This window comes from Ahaetulla prasina, chromosome 8 (genome assembly GCF_028640845.1).
Source record: "Ahaetulla prasina isolate Xishuangbanna chromosome 8, ASM2864084v1, whole genome shotgun sequence".
NCBI classification, from domain to species: Eukaryota; Metazoa; Chordata; class Lepidosauria; order Squamata; family Colubridae; genus Ahaetulla; species Ahaetulla prasina.
In genome coordinates, this window is record NC_080546.1 from 45,813,429 (window position 1) to 45,837,249 (window position 23,821).

A 23,821-nucleotide genomic window follows, 5' to 3' on the forward strand; every position below is an offset into this window, starting at 1 on the left:
CTGTGCTTGTTTCAGATCACCTGGTGCAGAAGTATCCATCCAAGTATTAATGAAGTATCCATCCAAGTATTAATGACCTGTGGGTGTAAATTTTTATGTAAAATGAGGAATTTTGTATTTTATGTCAGTCTTTACCAGCCTGATACACTCAAGATGTTGAACTGTAAATTCTGAAAGTTGAAGGGCAAGTGATGGGTATTTGGGAAACAACAGTTTGGAAAGTGGATATTGTTAACTGATAACTCTGGAACTGAATGAATTTGAGAAAGTTGGGTCTCTGGCATAGCTGTCAATCATAATATTTTAAGTCTATCTCTTGTTAAAAAGACAAAAATTAAAATGCAGCTGTGGAAAAAGTGTGTCTGAATCTACAGAGAATTTCTTGTAAGTTTAAAATTTTTGATCAGCTAATGGAAATACAATATACATAAGAAAAACTCCCTGGATGAAACAGCATAGAAAACTGGCCCAAACAGGAAAAAGAAACCTCTTTAATTAAAAGACTATTTCACTGGGTGGTCCTGTAATTCAAAACTTCCAATGAATATTTCATTGAAAACTATTGGGTTTAAATTTAAAGAACTTTACACATGTGACCACAAAACACCATTGTAGCTATATAGTACATATGAGAACCATATTTTATAGTTCCAAGATGGATATATTTAAGATTATTAGAACAGCAGATTTATATTATCAACTAACTTAGCTTCTTTTTTAAAGTATTTGAACAATATTTTGTAAAACTCATAACTATCGTAATGAACAGGTTATCTTTTTTACTAGAAGCTCCAATTTGATTTGACAGAATAATTTTTGGGAAATTCTTAGAATATGCTTAAAAATATTTCTAATTAAATAAAAAGTTGAATTAATATACGTATATTTGTTGTCTTTAGAAAATAAGCTATCATTTATTTTTCTCTTCTGAAACCAGATGCGACAGTGTAGAACTTGATGATAAAATAAGGATTCTGATCAGGAAGAATGATACTCCAGAGTCCTGTAAAAAACCAGAGGACAGTTCATGTGCCTTAAATGTAAGTATCTTATGTTTGTCATTCTTGACAGCTGCTTAAAATCAGTCAGTTGAATTTCTTTTACGTAATTGTACAAACACTTCATTTATTACTAAATTAATGCAGATATGTCTCTGCTCTCTGCGGTTGCTTTCTGGTAGTACAAAGAACACTGACATGAGATGTCATTGTTTGTCTAGTAGAGTAAGACATCATTACATTGGGGTGGCAGATTTTGGGCATCAGATTTACAATAATCACTTCTACAATAATTTATGAACTAATCGTGGAGGTTTGAAATCAACACATCAATGAATGATTGCTCAGGTTTTAGGGATGAGATCAATACTTCTTAGTTCCATCTTCTTGCTTCCTCATTTATTTTATATTATTCTGTCAGAACTGTATGAAAATAAAGAGATGGATATATATCAGTACAATTTATTTGAAAAAAAATATTTATAATGGTGTTCTTATTCATTGAACAGATAACATTAGTATGCTTTCCCTCGGTGAGGAAGTATTATATCATCATTCAGATACAGAAATACTCTCACATCATATTCAATCAGATACTACACAGTGATTTGTCAAAAATACTTTACTTTGATTTTCATTACTGTGCAATGGATTGGAAATGATAATCTAAATGGCAGCTTCCAAATTATTATTCTGTCCACACGTCTTCACTTTGAAGACATTTCAGAGCTAGATGAAAACTCATGATTATATGAAATAATCATGAGTCAAAGGGAAAAAGTCACCCTTTCTTTACCAATCAGACTCAAAGATGGAGTTTCTTCAGCAACAGCCGCTAGACTACATGCTTTGTTTCCTCATGGTAATCAGTTGTGCTTAATTTGGGGGGGGGGAGAATCCAAGAACACCATCTGCTTGATAGAACTAAAATAATGTAGTTTACACCTGATTACAAAGAACCCAGATTTAACAAACTGACATAAAGAACTGAAACAGAAAGCACTGCTGTAAGAATAATGAGAGTTGTGTGAGTAACGACTAATAATTCAAAAACCTTACTACTCATTTTTCTCATTCTTTCATTGCTGGATATTTTTTGTTCTTCCTACTACAATTATTTGTGTGGTGTTAGGTTAATGTGCGGAATGAAAAGTGAGAATATCTTGTTTCATCCCTAAGTTTTCCCACTTAGACATTTTTGGACAATAATGATTCAACAATATTGTTTGTTTAATTTATCTTTCTATTTAATCTCAATATATCTATAAAACATCTGAGCAAAAGCCAAATAAGTACCAAAAGAAATATCTATAGTGCGTTAAAGCCCAACATTAGAAGGTTGGTTTCAATTAGTTAAATTTCAGCTTGCTATAATGGGATCACAAGTCTAGAATAGAATAGAATGGAATTCTTTATTGGCCAAGAGTGATTGGACACACAAGGAATTTGTCTTTGTGCATACACTCTCAGTGTACATAAAAGAAAAGATACATTCATCAAGAATCATAAGGTACAACACTTAGTGATAGTCATAAGGTACAAATAAACAATCAAATAATATTAGGAAACAGTCAATATAAATCTTAAGGATACCAGCAAGGTTACAGTGGGAGGAGATGGGTGATAGGAACAATGAGAAGACTAATAGTACTAGTAATGCAGACGTTGTGAATTTATTTATTTTATTTATTTAATTAATTAAACTTTTATACCGCCCTTCTCCCGAAAAACTCAGGGCGGTGTACAGCCTTCATTTAAAACAATTAATATGCATATTAAAATAACAATTAAAAAGCTTATTCAATAAAAGGCCGAAATTAAAACCGTCCAATTGACCATATAAAATACCCAGTAAAATTACAATTAAAAATTTACAATTTAAAATTTAGAATTTAAAAATCAGGCCAGTCCCGCTTGGATAAATAAATAAGTTTTCAGTTCCCGGCGAAAGGTCCGAAGGTCAGGCAATTGGTGTAAACCGGGGGGAAGTTCGTTCCAGAGGGTAGGTGCTCCCACAGAGAAGGACCTTCCCCTGGGGGCCGCCAGCCGACACTGCTTGGCGGACGGCACCCTGAGAAGACCCTCTCTGTGTGCATGTGGAAACAGCAGGCGGTCCCGTAATTACCCGGGCCCTAAGCCATGGAGCGCTTTGAAGGTGGTAACCAAAACCTTGAAGCGCACCCGGAAGACCACAGGTAGCCAGTGCAGGCTGCGCAGGAGTGGTGTTACCCGGGAGCAACGTGGTGCTCCCTCAATCACCCACGCAGTTGCATTCTGGACTAACTGAAGTCTCCAAGTGCACTTCAGGGGTAGCCCCATGTAGAGAGCATTGCAATAATCCAGGCGAGAAGTGACGAGAGCATGAGTGACCGTGCATAAGGCATCCCGGTCAAGAAAGGGGCGCAACTGGCAGACCAGGTGGACCTGGTAAAAAGCTCTCCTGGAGACGGCCGTCAAGTGATCTTCAAACGACAGCCATCCATCCAGGAGAACGCCCAAGTTGCGCACCCTTTCCGTTGGGGCCAGTGACTCGCCCCCAACAGTCAGCCGCGGTTGCAGCTGACTGTACCGGGATGCCGGCATCCACAGCCACTCCGTCTTGGATGGATTGAGTCTGAGTCTGTTTCTCCCCATCCAGACCCGTACGGCCTCCAAACAACGGGACAGCACTTCGACAGCTTCGCTGGGGTGGCCTGGGGTGGAGAAGTACAGCTGGGTATCATCAGCGTACAGATGATAACTCACCTCAAAGCCACTGATGACCTCGCCCAACGGCTTCATGTAGATGTTGAACAGGAGAGGCGAGAGAATCGACCCCTGCGGCACCCCACAAGTGAGGCGCCTCACGACCGATCTCTGCCCCCCTGTCAACACCGTCTGCGACCGGTCGGAGAGGTAGGAGGAGAACCACCGATAGATGGTGCCTCCCACTCCCAACCCCTCCAACCGGCGCAGCAGGATACCATGGTCGATGGTATCAAAAGCCGAAGAGAGATCCAACAGGACCAGGGCAGAGGAGCAACCCCTATCCCTGGCCCTCCAGAGGTCATCCACCAACGCGACCAAAGCTGTCTCCGTGCTATACCCGGGCCGGAAGCCGGACTGGAACAGGTCTAGATAGACAGCTTCCTCCAGGTACTGAGGGAACTGCCGTGCCACCACACTCTCTACAACCTTCGCCACAAAGCGAAGGTTGGAGACTGGACGATAATTACCCAAAATAGCTGGGTCCAAGGAAGGCTTCTTGAGGAGGGGTCTCACCACCGCCTTTTTCAAGGCGACGGGAAAGATCCCCTCCATCAAAGAAGCATTTATAATACCCCGGAGCCAGCCTCGTGTCACATCCTGAGTGGCCAGCACCAGCCAGGAGAGGCACGGGTCCAGTAAACATGTAGTGGCATGCAGCCTCCCCAGCAACCTGTCCACGTCCTCAGGAGCCACAGAATCAAACCCATCCCAAACAACATCAACAAGACGAGCCTCAGTCATCTCATCCGGATCATCGCAATCTTGGTCCAAGCTATCCCGAAGCTGAGCGACTTTATTGTATAGATAACCGCTAAACTCCTTGGCACGTCCCTGTAAGGGGTCATCCCGTCCCCCCTGGTGAAGGAGGGAACGGGTCACCCGAAACAGGGCGGCCGGGCGGTTATCTGCCGACGCAATGAGGGAGGAGGCGTAAGAACGCCTCGCCACCCTCAGTGCCACTAGGTAGGTCTTTGAAAAAGACCTAACTAGTGTCCAATCAGCTTCGGAGCGGCTGGGCCTCCAGACACTCTCTAGGCGTCTTCTCCGGCGTTTCATCTCTCTCAGCTCCTCAGAGAACCAAGGAGCTAATTGATATCTGCGCCGGGTCAGAGGCCGCAAAGGCACGACACGGTCCAAAGCCCCAGCCGCGGCCTGTTCCCAGGCCGCCACTAGTTCTTCGGTCGTGCCGTGGGCAAGATCCTCAGGAAACGGCCCAAGCTCCGTCTGGAACCTCTCAGGGTCCATCAGGCGCCTGGGACAGAACCAACGCATTGGTTCCGTCTCCCTGCGGTGGTGAGTAGCGGTCTGAAGGTCTAGGCGGAGGAGAAAATGATCTGACCATGACACCGGTATCGTCACTAAATCTCTTACTACCAGATCATTAAACCACTGTCCAGAGATATAAATCAGGTCCAGCGCGGATCCCCCCGAGTGAGTAGGGCCATCCGTTACTTGAATCAGGTCCAAGGCCATCATGGAAGCCTGGAACTCCTGAACCACTGTTGACGACAAGCCGGCCGATGGCAAGTTGAAATCACCCATGACCAAAAGTCTGGGGATCTCAACAGCCACCCCGGCAAGCACCTCCAGCAGCTCAGGCAGGGCTGTAGTCACGTAGCAAGGAGCCAGGTACGCGATCAACAGACCCATCTGATTCTTATGGCCCCACTTCACAAGAAGGGATTCACAGCCGGCTATCTGAGGAACAGTGGTCTCTCTCGGCTCCAGACCCTCTTTCATTACAACCGCCACCCCTGCACCCCTACCCTGGGCCCTCAGTTGATGGAATGCACGGAAACCTGGAGGGCACAGTTCAACTAGGGGCAGTTTGACAGTGTTGTTCCTGAATAGTTTGACAGTGTTGAGGGAATTATTTGTTAAGCAGAGTGATAGCATTCAGGGAAAAAACTGTCCTTGTGTCTAGTTGTTCTGGTATGCAGTGCTCTATAGCGTCATTTTGAGGATAGGAGTTGAAACAGTTTATATCCAGGATGCGAGGGGTCTGTAAATATTTTCACAGCCCTCTTTTTGACTATTACAATATACAGGTCCTCAATGGAAGGCAGGTTGGTAGTAATTGTTTTTTCTGCAGTTCTAATTATGCTCTGAAGTCTTGTTGGGTTGCAGAAACAAACCAGACAGTTATATAGATCTAGGGACATAATAGCCTGGTAAGAATGTAAGTGATCTGGCTTTTGGTGACATCTGTTCTCTACACATAAGCCAGTTTCTTTCCATTATTAAAGTCATTGTCAATTGATTAGACATATTGGAGGTTAGAAAAGTCCTGATGACTGAAAAAAATAAATTCCTGAAGGATGTCTTTCATAACGTCCTGTCATGTGCAGAATATTCCTGATATTCTTGATAAACTCCTGACTATTTTTAGGGATGGTTCAGGTAGACTTTGAAATATTGACAGAAAACAGCAGTGCCTGGATACAAAGTTGTTTATAATGAATAGAAAATTAGGATTAAAGGACTGAAAAACACATACAATTCCTGTATAGAATTCTTTGAAACAGTCCAAGGGCACTTTTCCATTTTCTTACAGCAATCTCTTACAGGGTGCAAACCAAATGGTAACACTTAGATTAGCCCTACCTCCCTGTAGCACTTGACTGCCAAAAATAATTCCAAATAAATAATAAAGTGCCTTTGCCATCTGTAACATTTGTGAGGTTCTCCTCTATTTTACAAGACTGGGACTCAAGACTGAGAAGCAATATGTGGATGAGTAAGTGAAAGAAAATGTCACAACATGTGTCATATTATAACTGCGTTACAATTCTTTCTTCATTTCTACCTAGTCATGGCACTGATATTCCCTGGAAATATATTTTTTACCAGTTGTGCACTGAATGAACAAGTTGTCATTCATTTCATCTCCAGCCTATGCAAATAGCAGTCTAAATTCAGTCTCAACTGCAGTGTTATTAAAATAGTTTTGAGTAATGTTCTAAGAAGGCAGTGTAAATTAATGAAATTTGTTGTGTTTCATTATGCATTACTTTGAATGGAGTCAAATGAATAGCAGTGATCTGAAACAGAAGCAGAATTTCTGCTAATTCATGATGAGTGGATAGCACACATTTAGGACACAGGAAAGACCAGAGTAAATTTTGGGTTCAAATTCCCTTAGATCAGGGGTAGTCAACCTTTTTATACCTACCGCCCACTTTTGTATCTCTGTTAGTAGTAATATTTTCTAACCACCCACCGGTTCCACAGTAATGTGCCATGTATCGTCGTCTGCGCATGCCTCTCATGCATCGTGGATTGGGTTTTGGGGGGATGCCGGCTAACAGCTCTGCTTGTCTGCTACAGCTGGGTGGTGTGGGGGAGATGCGTGAGCTATTCTGGGACGAGGCTCTTTTGTTTGTGGTTGCACTATAGCTCCATTTAGCTTCACTTACATAACGTGAACTAAACTTATGCGCGGGCGATACATATAGTATATTTTTAGAAATTTAATTGTCACAGGGAATTTTATGAAAACCTAATGAAAATGTTTTTAAATAATGCTATGAAAATTTTTTAAAAAGTCAATTAAATTAAAAAAAAAGGAAAATTCTTCAGTATTGGACAAAACCCCTACCGCCCACCGTGAAAGCTGGAATGCCCACTTGTGGGCGGTAGGGAGCAGGTTGACTACCACTGCCTTAGACACTCAAGACTTCAAGATGTATCTTTCAGAATTTGTATAAGATTACTAAAGGAAACTAAAGCATGGCAATATATCTGTTATCTTATTTGTCCCCAAACTGTGTTATTGGAATATTGTTCATACCATGTTTCCTCCAAAATAAGACCCCCCTGATAATAAGCCCGATCGGGCTTTTGAGTGCATGGCAATAAGGCCAAGCACTTATTTCAGAGTTCAAAAAATATATAAGACAGGGTCTTATTTTCAGGGAAACACAGTGGCTATTAAAAGCTAATGTTTCTGCATCAGTCTTCAATATGAAATACCGTGTTTTTTGGAGTATAAGACACACTTCCCCCCTCAAAAGTGGCTGAAAGTTTGGGTGCGTATTATACTCCGAATATAGCTTTTTCGAAGCTTTTTTCAGCTCTAACAGGCGCTAGCGAGTGAAGTGATCTTCTGTGCTTTGCCTGTTTTCTCACTGCTTCTCTCTCCAAAGATCAGCTGTGCTTTAGAACCTTTTTTTAAATCCCAAAGCAGGGGATAAAAAGCATGGGCGTATGCTCAAAACCAGCAAACTAATGTGCTGAAGCTGACCAGACTAAGGACACTAGACAGATGAATACCTGGTAGGCAGATTCCCCCCCACCATTTTCCTCCCTCAAAACTAAGCTGTATCTTATACTCTGGTGTGTCTTATACTCCAAAAAATATGTTAGATATGTTAGAAAAATGGTTATGATAAAATTAGTATTTTAGTATATTGTATAAATGAAAGTGTACAATAAAGAGAGAAAATAATTATGTTTTAATGAAAAGAAAAATAATTTATAAATTTTGCCACCAGCCTTCTAAATTTCAAAGTGCTGTATATTTTTAAAGAAATGCACCTTTTTGACATTAGATTGTATTTTGCAGCCTGCTGTTTGGTTTGGATGAAAGAATAGATACTATTGAGTAATAAGAGAATATTAGAATAAGAAGAATATAACCAGTAGAAAAATATAACCTGAGGGTGGAATGTTTTTTTAATGGTACAATAAAGTTAAATTTAATGTGGATTTTCAAAACCACTATGTTAGAAGTGTCAGATTAAGAAAATGGAATAGATATAAACTCAGACTGTGCCTGAAAATACTTTTATCGGTTTCAACACAAGACATATTTTATAGAAGAGAAATAACAGGCAAAGTCAAATTGTTAACATATCTGGATTTGTTAGTACAGGAACATGAGAATTTAAAACAAAATCAAGAGAACAACTGAATACAGAGGCATTTAGTTTTCAATATTTCCAATAGTTCCAGTTCTTATATACAATTAAAAAAAAGGTTTAAGGTACATAGAAAAATAACTGAAATTGAACAACGTAAGGCAGAATTTAAAATTGAATAGTGTACAAATGATGAACAAATGATTGCTAAAAATGTATTAACTTTTGTTGAGGTTTGAAATGGAAGAACAAGTTAAATAGTGCATGATAAAATGAGTTAAGAACTTTGGTTATAATATACAGATGGATTAGCAGGAAAGAATGTGGTTAAAAGAACTTAAATTTACGTTGTGTTATAATTTAAGACAATACTTTTATAAAATGATGTACTGTACTGTTAATGTATGATTTTTTTAAAAATTGTCTAAAATGTATAAAAATACTTCTGATCTATGTTGGAAGTATGAAAAGCATAGAAATTTTACCAAAACCCTCAATGGACACTGGATTGTGAAGATGTCAGGATTTGCAGAAATGGCAACATTTATCTATTTGATCAGAGATAAAACAAAAGTACTTTTGTAAAAGACTGGAAGCCTTTTATGAACTTTTGCTAAAAATGAAAAAAGAAATAAAATGGTGTTCGGATTTGCTGATTAATAAGATTGAATATGGAATGGAGGAAATCTATGTGATGTAGTCATAGAGATGAGAGATAATAAGTTGGTTTGTAACTGTTGTAAAGAAAATTGAAAGTTACTTTATTAATTACCTTTTTCTTTTGTTTGTATTATTGTTACACATTTTTTTCTGTTTTCTTATTCTTAACTCTCCTCTATATTTCTTATATTTATCTTTTTTCATGTAAAAACTTGATTAAAATTATATTTTAAAAAATAGCTAATTAATTTCAGTTTCTTTAAGAAGTAAAATTTAGCTATTTGCTACATTTCATTTTGAGAATAAGATGTGGAAGCTTTCTTGTGTTTCTTCTGAAACCCTATAGTCATTTTCTCCAATGCTGTTTGGCAGGATTATATGTCTACATACCTTTTGCTAGTGTTTACAATTTCTACAGTAAAGAACTCAAATGATATTCCATAAACTGATATCCTACTACCCAAAGGCTCTTGTAAGTCTGTTTTCAAAGCTTAAAGGTAAAGGTAACATATGTGCTAGTCGTTGCCGACTCTAGGGGGCAGTGCTCATCTCCGTTTCAAAGCCAAAAAGCCAGCACTGTCCGAAGACGTCTCCGTGGTCATGTGGCCAGCATGACTCAATGCCAAAGGTGCACGGAACGCTGTTACCTTCCCACCAAAGGTAGTCCCTATTTTTTCTACTTGCATTTTTATGTGCTTTCGAAACTGCTAGGTTGGCAGAAGCTGGGACAAGTAACGGGAGCTCACCCCGTTACATGGCAGCACTAGGGATTCGAACCGCTGAGCTGCTGACCTTTCAATCGACAAGCTCAATGTCCTAGCCCCTGAGCCAGCGCGTTTCAAAGCTTAAGTGTAAACAAATTCCCTCTACTTCCTTCTCTTTTTATGCAAAACAGAAAATCTTTGTAGAGAAAATAAAACTGAGCTTAAAAAATACCACATGATTGAGAACTTAATAGGATTGTGAACATCTGCTTTACGCATCAATAATCACATCTGTAATAATTTTCATTGCCTTATGTTGCAATATTGTGGGCCTTTCCTAAGATATGGCAACGTTAATTAGTCTTATTTAATTTCAAGTAAGAATCAATTCTTTAAATACAGTATTTACTTCCCCCTAGAAAGACACAGCTTTCTCCCTGATAATTCATGTGGTTTCCTATAGACTGCTAATAAAAGAAGGTTTTGAGAACAAAGGAATAAAAAGAGACTGCGAATGATCACATACAGTTTACTGCAGCTGGAAAATGTAGATGCCGTTACGAATTAGTCAGAGGTGTAGCTGTTACTTGAAAGTTCTTCCTTTCCAGTGAATTTATTTCTTTTTCTAATGCCTAACCAGGTTTCAATTTGCTTTTCTTACTTCCATTTGCTTTCCATCCAGGTTTGTTTCCCATTCATCTTTCTTTTTAGCCTTTCTTTTAGAAGAAAGAAAGGAAGTGTGTCTATCATGGGTTTCTTTGTTTAACAATAATTTGGGTTTATCAGACACAATGAGTTAGTATAAACATCTCCCTCCCTCCTTCCCTCTCTCTCTCTATCTCGTGAAATTTCTGATGTAGACTTTAACAAGTGTGACCTATTTTTCTATTTATTGGGTTGATTTCTAACACATCATTTACGGATTATTTCCCCAATTTGTCTCTGCTGATGACTATGGGAGTAATAGCCCAACAAAAGCTTCTTGTATAACTGCTCAAACAGATCCAAAGAATCAGTAGATTAAGCTTGATATATCTGAACATCCATAAATATACTTCAGCCTCTGTCATGGCACTGAATTCTTGCAGAATGGAATTTTTGTAAGGAAGTTTCATTTTAATTATTGCCCGGCAGAGTTTTCAAAATGTTTTTTCCCTATCACACACATAAGCAACATACCTCCAAGTATATTTCCTAACATTGAAAATAGTACAAACTGAATGTATTAAATGTTTATCACATGACTGCAGGACAAAATACACAAAAGTCCTAAATATTTATCACAATCTATTTTGTGGCAGGGATTTCTCAACTCTATTCATCCACCTTGCTCTAAAATCTGGGCCTGCAATGTGGCACCTATCAAGATGCCACTCTTTGGCATCTTACTCATGTATTATTTTTTAGAAAATAAATTTATTTTCCAGAATTAAAAAATAATTTTTAATTAATAAAATAATTTTAATCTAAAATTTTAATTGCAAATTAGCATGCTGCAAAGCATATATACAATCTCATGTCATGTTTATTTTTGGTAAAGTGTCTGGATTCTATACAGATACACTTATAAAACAAACTTTTTTTTCAGTATTCTGTTTGGAAGTTTGCCTCTTGGAAAAAATAGAGGCAAGCTAATATGATAGACTACGCTTGGGGAAGTTGGGAGAAGGGGAAACAATGTTTGCCTTCTTGGTAGATGAACAAATAATGGCTGGCTACATTAACGGCAACCATTCTGTGAGAGTTTCCATAACTTTTCACTTCTAAATATGTCTATAGGCCCAGAATATTTGAGGGATCCTGTCAAAAATTATGCTAGTTTTGCAATAATATCTCAAAAGGCAATCCAGTGAAATGGTTTTTTTAATGTTGAATCTTTGGTGCTCTTGGTTGGTTGTTTTCTTGCAGATATTTTGTTACCCAATTTTAGTACTAGAAGCTAGAAGGGAGTGGGGCTTGCTCTCGTTTATTTACAGTTAGCTTGGCCTAACAGTGTTGATTGGGGTTGTTTTTTCTCCTTAGTAGTACCTTGATTAGGCTGTTGTTTATTTGCGTTTATGTATCTCTGGGTTAGTAGTTAAACTCAGTTGAACCATGAGCAACATATATTTTCTATTATTGGTTCCTCTAATTTCTATGACCAAGATAGACACAGTAATAAATTTACTAGCTTTCTTTACATAAATATCCAGCACATTTTCAGTTCAGGATACAGTACATGCTAGAAGCAAATGTAAAACTCCAGTTTCTACTTCAATCAGAATAGAACTGGAAGAGACCTTGGAGGTCTCTAGTCCAACTCTCTGCTCAAGTGGATTTGAGCATTTGAGAGAAGTGCCTGTCCAATCTTTCCTTAACAATCTCCAGTGTTGAAGCAGTTACAACTTCTGAAGGCAAACTGTTCCCCTTGTTAATGGTTCTCACTGTTAGGAAGTTTCTCCTTAATTCCAGGTTGCTTCTTTCTTTGATTAGTTTCCATCCATGGTTTCTTGTCTTGCCTTTTGGTACTTTGGAAAGTAAGTTGACCTCTCTTCTTTTGTGACAGCCCCTCAAATACTGAAATACTGCAATCATGTCACCACTGGTCTTTCTTTTCTCTAGACTAGCCATACCCAGTTCCTGCAACTATTCTTTGTTTATTTTCATCTCCAGGCCTTTAATTATCTTAGTTGCTCTTCTCTACAGGTTTTCTAAAATCTCAATATAGTTTTTGTAATGTGGTGACCAAAACTGGATGCAATGTTCCAGGTGTGGTGTTACTAAAGTTTTATAAAGAAGTAATAATATTTTACATTATTTTGATTCTATGTCTCTGTCTATACAACCAAGGATTGAGATACAATTTAGTTGGGAAAGACTTAGTATTCCTGGAGAAGGATGGAAAAGATGCAATGAAGAAATGATAATAAAAAGCAGAGCCTTAATTTGCATAGATGAAAGAAGGAAGGAAAAATTGGTCCCTCGTCTTCCAAACCATAGAATATTATTGATTTTTTTGGGAAGTCAGTGTCTTTATTTTAGAAATAAATCTTGAAAGAGAATATATGTTATATCATGGATTCTTGAACTTTTCAGCATGGTTCTTTGTACTGCATGCACATTTGGTCAAAGATGTTTGAAGGTTTCCTGTGATTTGAAAACTGGCAGAGGTTTCTAGCTTGCATTGTGCTTTGCAGGGATTTTTCCCAACTATATTAAACTGTGATAGCAATTCTTGTTTCCAAATTCTTGTCTTCCAAAGACTCTTGTTTCCAAGGAATCAAAAATTACACTGCAAAAGGGTTTCATTGTCACTAATTAAATTATTGCTTGCATTTTTTGAGTAGCATGAAATTTGAGATCAATAAAAAAATCTTCAGTAAATTAAACAACAAGAACCCAGGAAAACAATATTGCAGACTTTGATCAAATTGCCTAATATATTAAACATTTTCTCTTTCTGTGACCAAACATTCCATATGAAATTTGTTCCTGTCATAAAATACATATTGTAAATTTTACTAAAATCTGGAAAAAAGGCATTTTTTTCTTAAACTTTTTTTAGTGTAAAGTGGAAATGAGTTTTTGCATTGTTATCATTTAGTCATATTTTATTCAAATATGGTAGTTTTACGATGTAATTGGAACATGTTTGTTGTACAGTTATGTCTACTTAGCTGTAAGCAGATAATTTATTTTTTTAAATCTGAGCAGGCAATTTCCATAATTTATATTTCATAAATATTAGATTTAAGGAGAACTGTATTAAGAATATATTGTATATTCCTTTTGTGCTTTTAGGTTGAGTAATCAAAATCTTTATGCCTTTGAGTCTGTTTGAAGCTGTATATAATATAATTGAAAACTTCAAATTGCCATAATAGATCAAAATGGTGCTTACTTTATTTAAAGGAGTTCTGTTGGTATATAATACTGTAAGAAACATGCATATACTGTCATAAATTCTTCTTCATTGTTACATTGTAATCTAAAGGCAAATATTTTATACTATTTAGTTATGGGTTTGCTAAGGAATAATAAATATTTGAGAACCTTTACCAAATTAATATATCTCAAGTAAAATTAAGGTGTTGTATAGCTTATTTCAAATAAAAAACATTTAAAGGTAAGCAATGAAAATCATATGTTAAATGTTTCCAAGAGATGTTCATTAAAAACAGTAATGAAAATTCTTGGAATGCAAATATATCAGTAAAAAAATGTGGCTTCACCCAGGTGAGAAAAAAATGGAGTAGCTATACATGTGAAAAATTTACTGTATAATCTGGAAATCTAAAGAAGAGAGATTTATAATACTATATTACATTTTAATGAATTTGGGGAAACAATGAGTGCTTCAATTTATGTCCCAATAATAACAACTAAAAAGCTTAATGAAAGATTTTTTTAAAATACATTTTGAAATGCAGAGTCAAATATTCTAATTTTTGGAAACAAGAACATACTTTTCCCCTACAAATCCGATTTCAGTAAAACAAATTCAGTTAAATTCTCTGGAAATCTCTTAGACTATATGTAATTATTACCTCTCTTTATGTAATAGTGTAATAGTTTTTGATGGTAGAGATATAAACACTCTGTGGAAAAAAATATACTATTACTCTTCAGCTCTTAAAACATGACAAGAGATATGTCCTGGATTCTAACTCCTTGTTTACTAATCACATAAATGTGCAAGTTGCAGGTTCTAGGTATAACCAATAATTTTTATGACATATTTTGCTTTTAATTTTTTAATTGTAAATTACCTACACTTATTGAAATAGAAAGAAAAGAAAAGAAAGAAAGAAATGTAGAAATATAACAAGTTACAACTTATTTTATTTTGTTTCTTTTTTATTTTTTCAAATGTTCCTTTCCCTGGTACTGTTGTAGAGGTGCACAGAGATACATTTGATGAAGAAATGCAAGAACTGTTAAGAGAAAACAAACAGTAACTCAAAAACTCCTGGGAAAGGAGAAAGCATGAGAAAGAAACTCAAGATAATCCTGGCTTGAATCTGTTTGGTATCTGAGAATACAGAAGAAAATTCTGGCATGATTTCAAGATTCTTTCAAGATTTTGTCAATGTACACTATAGCAATAAAGAAACATTTTTATAATCCTCACATAGTCTTATTACTCTTTTGGCCTACAGTGGTGAAATCCATTTTTTTTTACTTCTGGTTCTGTGAGCATGGCTTGGTGGGCGTGGTTTGGTGGGGTGGCAGGAGAAGGATACTGCAAAATCTCCATTCCCTCCCTACTCCTGGGGGAAGGATATTGTAAAATCTCCATTCCCACCCCACTCTGGAGCCAGCTAGAGGTGGTATTTGCTGGTTCTCCATACTCAAAATTTCTGCTACTGGTTCTCTGAACTGCTCAAAATTTCCCCTACCAATTCTCCAGAATCTGTCAGAACCTGCTGGATTTCACCCCTGGCTTACCTGAAATAGCTCACAGTTCCACATATTACAGGCATTTTAAAAAAACATATATGACCAATTTTCCTGTGAAATTTGATAACCTGGGTTTTTCTATTAGGGTGATATTTGGATAGTAAAAGTATGCTTTTTTGGCATTATTTCTTTCAACTTAACATTTTATATCATTTCTTTAGCATCTTCTTAGAAAGGTACTGATTATGCAACACATAACAGTGTGATATTTAACATAATTGTTTCACTATTTTCATGTAAAAAAGAGAGAGAAAATATGCCCATATTTTATGGAGAGTTCTTAAGTGAAATATATAGCTTCAAGATTACTATAGAAGTCATAACAATTTCCCTCGTAAATTGAAATAGTGAATTATGGTTTCTCTAAAGCCACCCACGTTTACAAATGGGTAAAATTTTAAATGCGAATAACTATATATAACTACCATATACTACACCCACAGAAAGTGATATATTTCCATTCTTATTCTTACACAGAACTCAAGTATAATAGATTCTTATTCACCTATATACTGCATTTTAATTATCTGTCCAATATACCTATTAAGTTATTAATATAAATGGTGATTCAGACATGTAGTAAAAAAGCTACCAAGGAAAATAATGGGGAATAGGCAAAATTTTCTAATCTGTTACTTATAAATTCAAAAATTAACCTAAAATTCTAGGGGGGGAAAGTCTTTATTGAAAACAATACACAATATATCTATATGTGTAAATGTGAATTTCCCTTTTTAAAGTTAAGACTTTCATGAATGAGTAGCAGCCAAAGCCTGAAATTGCACTGAAAGTGGTTCAGAAAAACAGGAGAGAAAGATTCTCCAGAATATTTAGAAACTTATTCAAGCTTTAGTTGCTATTTGAAGTAAGTTATCAGGTTAAATCTGGTTTTTTTTAATAAAAGCATTATTATTGATTAACATTGTCAAGCAAATATTTGCAATTCATATTTAGAAAAGTCTGCTGTTATATCGATACAGTTATCAAAGGAAACTTCATTTAATGCATAAATCTACATTAGTTCAGAAAACATGGTGTAACTTTGCATGGCAAACGATCAAATGAATTGTGAATGTCTACAAAAATATTTTAAACAAAAACGAAATAGACAGTATAAGTTGTACTGTACTGCTCTGCTTTTTTGACTAAGATAATGATGGGTCAATCCAGATCTGTATCACCAAGGGATATAACTTTAAACTCTTAATTTAGCAAATGTTCTTCCCACACAGGGAAAAGCTCATAAGAACTGTATACTGTAGTTACTATAAATTTATTATTGCTGTGATTAGAAATAATATCAAAATTCTATTCTACTCAAGTAAAAACGTAAGTTTCTTCCAGAATTCTTTTCCTTTTGAACCCACCAATTTTCACAATAGAGAAAATGTGTTTATTTGCAAGAGTTAGTTAACTTCCATTGAAGTTCATTCCTGGGTTATAAAGGACATATTTTGTGGTATTAAAATTTTACAGTCATTCTTCTGCTGTATAAAATATGATTCACCCATTTCCTTGTCATGCGCAAATATCCAGGATGTGTTAACAGTGATCAGAAAACTTTCCGGTTCATGTGGGAAATAGCATAGAAAAAATTCTGGTAGGAAATGGTTATCATGGATGGTGGTGAGGAGACAATATATTTACTATTTTTTTTCTTGCCTGTGCAGTCCTACCCCAGCCAAAAACAACTGAAGGGCAACAAGAAAATAGCAGTTTGCATTTATAACAGTTATCTTTATTCATTAATCATCGGCTGTATGCTTGAGATATTCTGGAAAGCCCCTTTTATGAAAGATTCAAATACAAGTTCCATTGCTTTCAACATTTTACATGCAGAAAAAAAATGGGAAATTCTCATGTAACATTCCTGATTCTATAGTTTTAGTGTTCCTCTTTGGATTGATTCTATAATAATGTACATGATTTCTTTATATTGCTGATTTAAAGCCCTTTGAAAAAAGCAAGAGCCAAAATTGTTCAGGGCAGAGACAAGTTGTTATGGAATCCAAGAAAACTTCAGAAAGCATTTCAGAAGTAAGTATGTTCCCAGTCTAAAGGGGTGTCTATGGCAATTCAATCATTTTATGTTACTTTATAAATATATACCAATATATGAATATTTAATACATTATTATTGTTGCTGCTATTACTATTGTTACATTATTATTATATATACAACAGTGTATATACACAACAGTATAATATCAGAGCTTCAGTTCTTTAGCTAGATTTGACTTTCACATGTCTTCAATTCTTCCCAAGTATCTAAGATGTCATATAATGTTTCAGTGTAGTATATGTGCAGATTCAAGCAGGGTAGCCGTTTGTAATTGATAGAAATTTTGTCAATATGAAGATTTTCTAAATGCTGTCTAAGGTTTTTGACATGGCACCTAGTGTGCAAACACTGGGACAATCCTGGCCAGTTTATGCCACAAACTTTCAATTTCAATTTTCAGATCTTGATACTTGCGATCTTCTCCATTTCTTTGCCTTGTAATCTATTGTCTTCTAGTATTACCGCATCAATTATCATACTTCTTATTATCAACCACTCTTAATTCTGCTATGTTATATCCCAAAACATTATCAGTTTGGATTTGGAAATATTTTAACTGGTTCATTTTCAACTGTTTTCAACTGTTATATGTTCCCACTGATTTTTCATTAATGGCACAAGATAATTTTTATGAATATTCCAGTAAATAATTTTGTATGTGCCATGTGTTATGTTAACATTTATAATCAGTTTGTAAAATCTTCTGACATATATTGAGTATATGATCTATTGTTTCTTTTGCTTCTTTGCACAATCTCCATTTTGAAGCATTTGATGATTTTTCAATTCTGACTTTGTTAGATTAGTTTGAATAGCTTGCTCTTAAGCAGCAAAAATCAGCAGCTAAAATTAAATCAAAATTTAATTGGAATTAATAAATTCCAATTGTAAACCATGGCCAAGTTTTATCTGTATCCACTTTCTCCATGGCCTTTAGAAGAAATTGACCAGATAGTGCTTTTTCATGGATTCCTTTTTGTATTTTTATTAAATATTTCAGTATTTATATTTTGTTTCCTGTAAATAACAAACTTCCAAGTTTGTAATTTCCAGTTTTTAACCTGTATCAATGTTTGTCCTTGGCTGTCTTTTATATAATCAGCCAGTGCATGTTTTTCTTCTTTACAGTTTGTTTGACTTGAAGTGAATCTCTGCCTCCATTTCTGTGGGGCAGCTACAGGTATCGCTAAGAGATGTAATGTATAGTTAATAATCATCAATTTTCTTGCTTTTTGTTACAAAGCAAGATTCAGTTAATAATTCCTGCAGTATATTGTATCACAAATAAGGCCCAGGTATTGATGGCTTATTATAGTCTGCTGTTTTACATAGACAGTACTCAAAACATATGGATTTAAACCTTGATTTTCTATCCAGGCAGCAAGTAAATGGTTTCAAATGTTTATTGCATTTTAGAAATAAAAACATTATACATTTAGGTGAGAAAATTTCCAAAGCCCATTTTCCTTATTTTAAATTTATAAAAGTATATATAAAACATTTGCTAGACCAATTCTAGAATACAGCTCGCCTGTTTGGAACCCTCACCACATCTCTGACATCAATACAATTGAACGTGTCCAGAAATATTTTACAAGAAGAGTTCTCCATTCCTCTGAAAACAACAAAATACCTTATCCCACCAGACTTGAAATCCTAGGCTTAGAAAACTTGGAACTCCGTCGCCTACAACAAGACCTAAGTTTAACTCACAGAATCATCTATTGTAATGTCCTTCCTGTTAGAGACTACTTCAGCTTCAATTGCAATAGTACTAGAGCAACCAATAGATTTAAACTTAATGTCAAGCGCTTTAATCTAGATTGCAGAAATATGACTTCTGTAACAGACTCATCAGTGCTTGGAATACTTTACCTGACTCTGTGGTCTCTTCCCATAATCCTAAAATCTTCAACCAAAAACTGTCTACTATTGACCTCACCCCATTCCTAAGGGGACCATAAGGGGTGTGCATAAGCGCACAAAACGTGCCTGCCGTTCCTGTCCTATTGTTTTTCTTTTCTTCTTCCTATACACATATATGCTTATACCTCCTTATATTTACTCATATATTTGTTTATATATATTATCTAATCTTTTTGTATGATACCTACATATATTGATATGACAAAATAAATAAATAAATAAATAAATAAATAAATAAATAAATAAATAAATAAATGCCTTGAAAAAATCTCATTCGTTATTTTGCTTCATTCTAGTATAGTATCAGTTATTCAACTTAAAAACAAAACAAAAATTTCACTTTAATGTATTTCACAAATAATTGAAATTGTGGCTGCACTTCCTCATTTATTGCATTTATATTGGCTTAACTCCAAGAAATGTGTGCTTTGTGGATTCATAACATCTTATTTTAAATAACAAGAAGAGGAAGATCAATAATAAAGTAACAACAACAAATGAAACAATAAATAAAGAATAAAAAAGCAAATAAAATACTGATTGAATTGAATTCACAAAATTATTATTAAATAATAACTTTTTAATGCACTGCGATTAAATATATTGCTTTTTGGAATTTTTAAATGAATCATGATTTTCCCTCTGTTTTAATATGTATTTTCTAATAAGAATTTTAAACTTCCTGTTGAAAGTGATAATTTTGTAACTAAATGGTTTATTGTGAGGATTCATTTTCATAGAAGGTAGAACTATTCCAGCTTGTTCAAATTGTCCAAATTGTTCTAAAAAATATTGCCCAGGTGAGATTACATCTACACCTTGCCAATCTTGTTTTGCCCCTAAGGTATGCTCCTAAACATTCCTGTTTTTAAATTTTTTGGGGGGGCAATGTTGATTTATGCTTGCTGAAGGTACATCTCTCCTTCCTATATATAATTTCTGATGCTAGCTGATGGTAAAATAATTTGCATGCATGGCCTTGAAATCTAATACCCCATAAGATATGTGAAGGAAGCAAAGAAGTGGCCCCGAATTTGTAGTAGTGAGAACCTAGTTTGCCCATTCTCATAGAGCAAGTGTGATCTAGTTATTCAGAGAAAATGAACAACATTCATCATTTTTATTATGATGCACACATGATAATGAGTGAGGCATGGTGGCGCGGTGGTTAGAGTGCAGTACTGCAGGTTACTTCTGCTGCCTGCAATTTGGCAGTTCAAATCTCACCGGACTCAAAGTCAGTAAAATGAGGACCCAAATTATTGGGGGCAATATGCTGACTCTGTAAACCGCTTAGAGAGGGCTGTGAAGCACTGTAAAGTGGTATATAAGTCTACGTGCTAGTGTCATAAATATATCTGCAAAGTGCTTGAACTCTAATATCTTCTATTCAATGAAATGGGATGGAGCAAAATGCCTTGTATCTGAGAATCTGATATCTTGTGAAATTAATCATCACGGATGTGTTCCATATTCATCCTATGGCTGTGACTGGTATATAATATAGAACAAGTGAAATATTTAAATGAATCTTACACACTGCAAATGCTAAAATATTTTGGTGAGAAAAACAGAAATACATGATTCTAGTCTGGACCTAGCATTGTAGTAAAAAACAGTATTTATCCAGAAAAATGGTATTTAATGATTTTTAAACTAGTATGTAAATCTAATTTGCTTCTTTGTTAGGGTTTGGACGATTTTTAAAGTTGCATTTGATTTAAAACAGAAACAGATTTTTTGATATTTTACAGGCATGCTTTGGAAATAGAACAAAAGAGAAGTATAAAGTGTGTCAAAGTCACAATAACTCAGTATTGTAAGGCTAAACAATAATATAGTGCTACGTTGAAATGTGGGACAATTTCTCTGTGAAATCATTTTTCACTGAGGGAAGTATGTAACAATGAAAAAGTATTATGTAACATTACCTATTGTGGTCACTATTTTGTAATGTGCTACCATCAGCACACCAACTTGACCAGGGGTGAAATCTAATTTTTTTCTCTACCGGTTCTGTGGGCATGGCTTGATGGGTGTGGCTTGGTGGTCATGTGATCGGGTGGGTGTGGCCAACTTGTAAAATGTAGTGAAACTCACTTAACAATGCTCTTGCTTAGCAACCAAAATTTGGGGCACAATTGTGGTCATAAGCTTTCTTTCTTTCTTTCTTTTTCTTGTCTCTCTCTTTCTTCCTCTTTCTTTCTCTTTCTTTCTTTCTCTCTCTCTCTCACTCTCTCTCACACATGTAAACACACACACACACACACACACACACACACACCTGGTCTGAGCTTATAGACAGCTACAGAGCCCTTCCCGGAGAGTTTTCCTGCCCGGACACAGTAGCAGCAGCAGCAGCAGAGCTTGCCTGGCTTCCCCCGCCATCCCGGAACTGTGCTGTACCGGGGAGTTTTGCCACGTGGACAATCTCAGCAGCAGTAGTGGCAGTGGCAGAGCTTGCCTGGGCTCCCCTGCCATCCCAGAACTGTGCTGTGCTGGGGAGTTTTCCTGTGCGGCAGAGCACACCCTGCCCTCCAGGGACTCGAAGGTGGTGGTCTGGCACAGAAGCGGCGTATTCCCCATCATGGGCTGGATGCAGGGTGGAAGGCAAGCGGTCAGCAGTCAGCCAAAGGTCCCATGGAAGCCAAGTGCAAAAGCCGAGCAGACCATGCCCAAAAGGTGAGCGAGCTTGCCAGGTTCCTCCGAGGCCAAGCACAGTGGGTCTCCCTCCCCCCCTCACTGCCAGCATTGGCTTACCTTCTAGATCAGCGGTCACCAACTGGTGGTCCGCGAGAAAATTTTGGTGGTCCGCAGAAGAATTATTTGCATTTTTTTATGCTGCACTAAATCAGGGCCTCTGGGCCGGATACGTGCAATGAACATTTGTGTTGCTGCAGAGAGTCTCCCCCTCAGGGCCTTTTTGTGCAGGTTGGAGTGGGGTAAGAAATTCCAACTTGGGGTCTGCTTCAGCCTCCTGGTACAGGACTTGGGGCGAAAGCTGGAGGAAAGTGTTGCCGGTGGCAAAAAGCCAGAGGGCCTTGTTCCAGAAGGACTGCATCATGGCCTGGAACTGGCTGACCATCTCAGCCCACTGAGTCTCCAGACGCTGGTACCTGGCCTTGCACTCCCGCAGGTCTTCCCTCTGCTTGGAAAGCCTTTGCTCCTAGTCCTCAGTGAGGTGCTTCTGCTGAGCGTCCTTCTCGGTCAGATCCAATTTGAACTGAACTGTTTTACCAACTCTTCCTTGTGGTGGCTGCTTAGTTCCAACAACTGCTTCCTGTTGCGGCCCTAAGGAGCCTGGGTGGGGAGGCAAGGAGTGGCTGACACGAGAGGAGTGAGTAGAGGCCGCTGAGGTGCCCCTCAATATGAGTGATATCGAATTGGCCCAGCCACGCCCACCCAGGCACATGACCACCTAGCCACGCCCACCTAGCTGGTCATTAGGCAAATCATATTAGTGGTCCATGGGATTTAAAATTATGGATTTAGTGGTCCCTGAGGTCCGAAAGGTTGGTGACCCCTGTTCTAGATCCTTTCTCTGCAGCCCTGCCAAGCTTTCCTCAGTTTCCTGCCTTCCACTTGCCTGCCTTCGCACATGGCTATGGGCCGCAAACTGATTCGGGGGCATGGCCAGCCAGAGATTGCTACCAGTTCTCCGAACAGCCCCAGTCTTTGCTCCTACTCGCCGGTAGCATTTCACCCCTGAATTTGACATATTGGATCATGTCTGATGTACAATACTACGTAGTGTAGTAGTACTACTACATAGTATTACTAACAGTGTAATCTTATGCATATTTATTCAAGAGTAAGTGCTTCCAGTACCAATAGCATTGTATTCCCAAGTAGATATAAAACTGAAATCTTCAAGTTTCTATTCTATAAGAAGGACAAGAGCCCTTCAATATCAGCATGCATCAGATTGCACATAAGCGAAATTGTCTAGTTAATGTTTGAAAGTTGGAGTTTCCAATGACTCATATTAAATACTAACACCTTGACTGAAGCTTTTTAAAAATCATTTTAATTTCCTCTAGCTAGAATTTACGATGGCTTATTAAACAGCTTATATGTCAGTTGTGAAAGACCTACATGTGAAGGTCCAATTAAACTGATTTATTGTTCTTACTTACAGGAATCTACTCAAAGGATAGCACTGTTTTGTCTAGGTCAGGGTGAATGGAATTCAAGGGGAATTGGATTTAGTCCATTTGTGGTTATTTATTTATTTATTTGTTGAGTACGTATTGAGTATGTATTTATTGAGTAGGTATTATATATATAAGTATAAGCATGAATTGAATACATAAAATGAATACAATTAAAGGGAACATTAGGACAGGGACAGTAGGCACGCTGGTGGTCTTATGCACGCCCCTTACAGACCTCTTAGGAATGGGGTGAGGTCAACAGTAGTTTGTC

At 36.9% G+C, this 23,821-nt stretch overlaps 1 protein-coding gene across 1 annotated transcript in view; it reads left to right on the forward strand.

The window, feature by feature from the left end:
* The window catches only part of TNIP3 (TNFAIP3 interacting protein 3), a 62,862-nt gene that overhangs the window by 12,874 nt on the left and 26,167 nt on the right, over positions 1-23,821 (forward strand). The window contains exon 4 of the mRNA XM_058193799.1: positions 938-1,040. Within this exon, the coding sequence (XP_058049782.1) occupies positions 938-1,040 (103 nt within the window). The remainder of the gene's footprint in view (positions 1-937; positions 1,041-23,821) is intronic.